The following is a 2628-nucleotide window of genomic DNA, read 5'->3' as shown; positions in this document are numbered from 1 at the left end:
GGGGGCTCCGGAAAGCTGGTCCGTCAAGAACAGAAGCGGTTCTAAATCCTAGACTTGGCATGATTTAAAACCTTGAGCTACGCTCGACAAGTCGAATAAAACAGAGCAGGAAATATTTTTGAATGTTTCAACTGATTCGCATTCTGCTTGCTTGGAAAACTTGAAGACTGTCCTGATCTAGTGTCGAAGGGACAGAACAACGGAGTCATAAAACGTTCGTGTAAAGCATTAGTCGGGCTTTGATCTATCATGCATGCACATTTGTCTTTTCTGCCAGGAAGGCTGTAACGTGGCGCATGCTTGGTCAAGCTCATTGGAAGTTACAGAGACGCTTCACACTGACACGATCATTTCTAGTGCTTGGAAAAAGTAAAGCAAATAGACTGAAACAACAGAGGGAGAATGAAGATGTAGAACCTAAAAACTGCACTGGCCAACCATGCGCTGCGTGAGCATTGATCGTTTGATCAATACATAGCGTAAGACACAGCAAATATCTATTCAAACGGGAAAGCCTACTTAAACAGAAGACAATCAGCGTATCCCAAGAATCAGTAAGAACAAACATTGACCTCTGCTCTTGGACTCGAATCACGTGTGGTTCTCCTTATTGCCATCATCGATCGAGCTATTGTTTATTTAACACCCAGTTTACGAAAGGAATAAAGAACATCCACAGATATTGTTGTCCTTGAGGATAAAATACAAGAGCTATAAATGTCAGCCTGTGAGAATTGGTGATCTTGATTTATGTCCCCTGTAAATTATATGGGACTAAAAAACTTACGCGTGTTAGAATGTTTTTTTAAAACCGGACATGAGTTAAGTCGCACGAAACTGAGAACGCTTCGAAATGTTATCGAGTCCTGCAGAATAAATTGTACGGTGTTTAGATCGTGCTTTGGAGCAGGAATCCTGGGGGGGGGGGGGTTGTTGTTGTTGTTATAACTGAAATCAATATTTATCATTATCATCATTGTTATCATTATTATTGCTACAATTATTATCATTATTATCGTCACTACCATTGATATCATCGATATCGCTATCATTGTCGGCTTCGTCATCATCATCATCATCAGAAATAAAGGTGCATTCCTCACGTCATCTTATGACGAGGAATGCGAGGCAATGATTCCTGCTGCACAATGGATTGTTGACAATAGCCACAACAGAACCAATGTGCTGATCTTGACTGGATCAGCCCTTCTGCAAGGGACTGTTAGGCAACAGCTCAGATATAAAGGATTTGTGCTGCAAGTTCAGTGAAACCACAGCTACAGTAAAGATCCAGTGGATTCTAGACCAGGCTGCCAATGAAGTCAGAGATAATGAAGGACACAGACGACCAATAACATACAGTGACTTTCCAATAACTTTCCAATGATCAAGAGGGGAATCAGAGATTCACTGTGCAGAGCTGAGTGCCAGCACCTAGAGGATGTGTATTCTAGGTACTCCAATAAGCAAGGACAATTAATTGCATGTCGCTGGGACCAAGTTGAGCTTGCAAGACTGCGGTTAGACCATGAGATTGTATCAGATATTTTGTGAATGAAGAGCTCAACCCACGTTGCTGAATTACAACCATGAAAAGGAGAATTTCAAACAATGGCAACTCTATTTGAGCTATTTATTGGAGAGTGGAAGTGTCTCTGCGTTTTATGACAATGTAGCCGAAAAAGAGCCTCGCTATCGCTCGAAGATTTCTTCGAGGAGTCCACCAGGCCCATTAGGGGAAAAAAAACCCAAAAAAACCCATCATCATTATCATCATCATCATCATCATCATCATCATCATCGTCGTCGTCGTCGTCGTCGTCGTCGTCGTCGTCGTCCTCGTCGTCGCCATCCTCATTACTTAATGACTGAAATGTTAAAATACTTACGCGTAGTCTGTGCCTATCCTGTTGGGTGCAAAGGTCGCGACGTTGTCTGCCAAGTACCAGCTCAAGTTCTCGTTAATAACACTCATCAAGATGAAATACTCGTGAGCCATATCGGTTCTCTTTCCTTCACTATCCAGAATGCCACGCCTGTGAATTGAACAAAATTATAATGGGGAAATGAGGAAGGGGTATAGGGTACAGATTGATAACGATGTGTTTAGGGGGGGGGGGGGAGGTGAGGGCAGGGGCAGGGGTTAGGAGAGAGATGGGAGCTGGGGTATTGAAGGGAGAGACCTTGGAATGCAATCGGTGTGAGTTGATTTGATGCGATGACACTGTGCTCTGAACGTGATCCTACTTTTTATTTGATGGGGAGTATCTAATCTGTTTTCCTAAGCTTCTGGGATGAGATGAGGTAGCCACATTTTTCCGTTCCTAGGGTATTGTTACGAAGCGCCCTTCATAACTTTTGACATGAAGTCAAATAGCCAAGAGAAGGACATACATCACAGCGATTTACGTTTTCATGCTCAAATAGACTTTCTAAATTATTGTTGAACTTGGTGGTTCACTTATGCCCATATTACATTCTTTGCTCTTATCCTGAATGTGTTTCTACTTTACACCAAACAGTTCGCTCTGAACATAGTATACACAGTTCATCTGTCTGTCTGTCTGTCTGTCTGTCTGTCTGCCTGTCTCTTTCTCTCTCTCTCTCTCTCTCTCTCTCTCTCTCTCT

At 42.6% G+C, this 2628-nt stretch overlaps 1 protein-coding gene across 1 annotated transcript in view; it reads right to left on the bottom strand.

Annotated features, from left to right (window-relative positions):
- Positions 1 to 2628, bottom strand: part of LOC101862864 (hephaestin-like protein) — a gene marked incomplete at both ends in the record, with an annotated part of 19220 nt that overhangs the window by 981 nt on the left and 15611 nt on the right. Inside the window, 1 exon segment of the mRNA XM_013080879.2 lies at positions 1890 to 2036. Within this exon segment, the coding sequence (XP_012936333.1) occupies positions 1890 to 2036 (147 nt within the window).

This window comes from Aplysia californica, unplaced genomic scaffold, assembly GCF_000002075.1.
Source record: "Aplysia californica isolate F4 #8 unplaced genomic scaffold, AplCal3.0 scaffold00104, whole genome shotgun sequence".
Taxonomy (NCBI): Eukaryota; Metazoa; Mollusca; class Gastropoda; order Aplysiida; family Aplysiidae; genus Aplysia; species Aplysia californica.
Note: the sequence above shows the minus strand (reverse complement) of the source record. Positions and strands in the feature narration are given on the sequence as shown.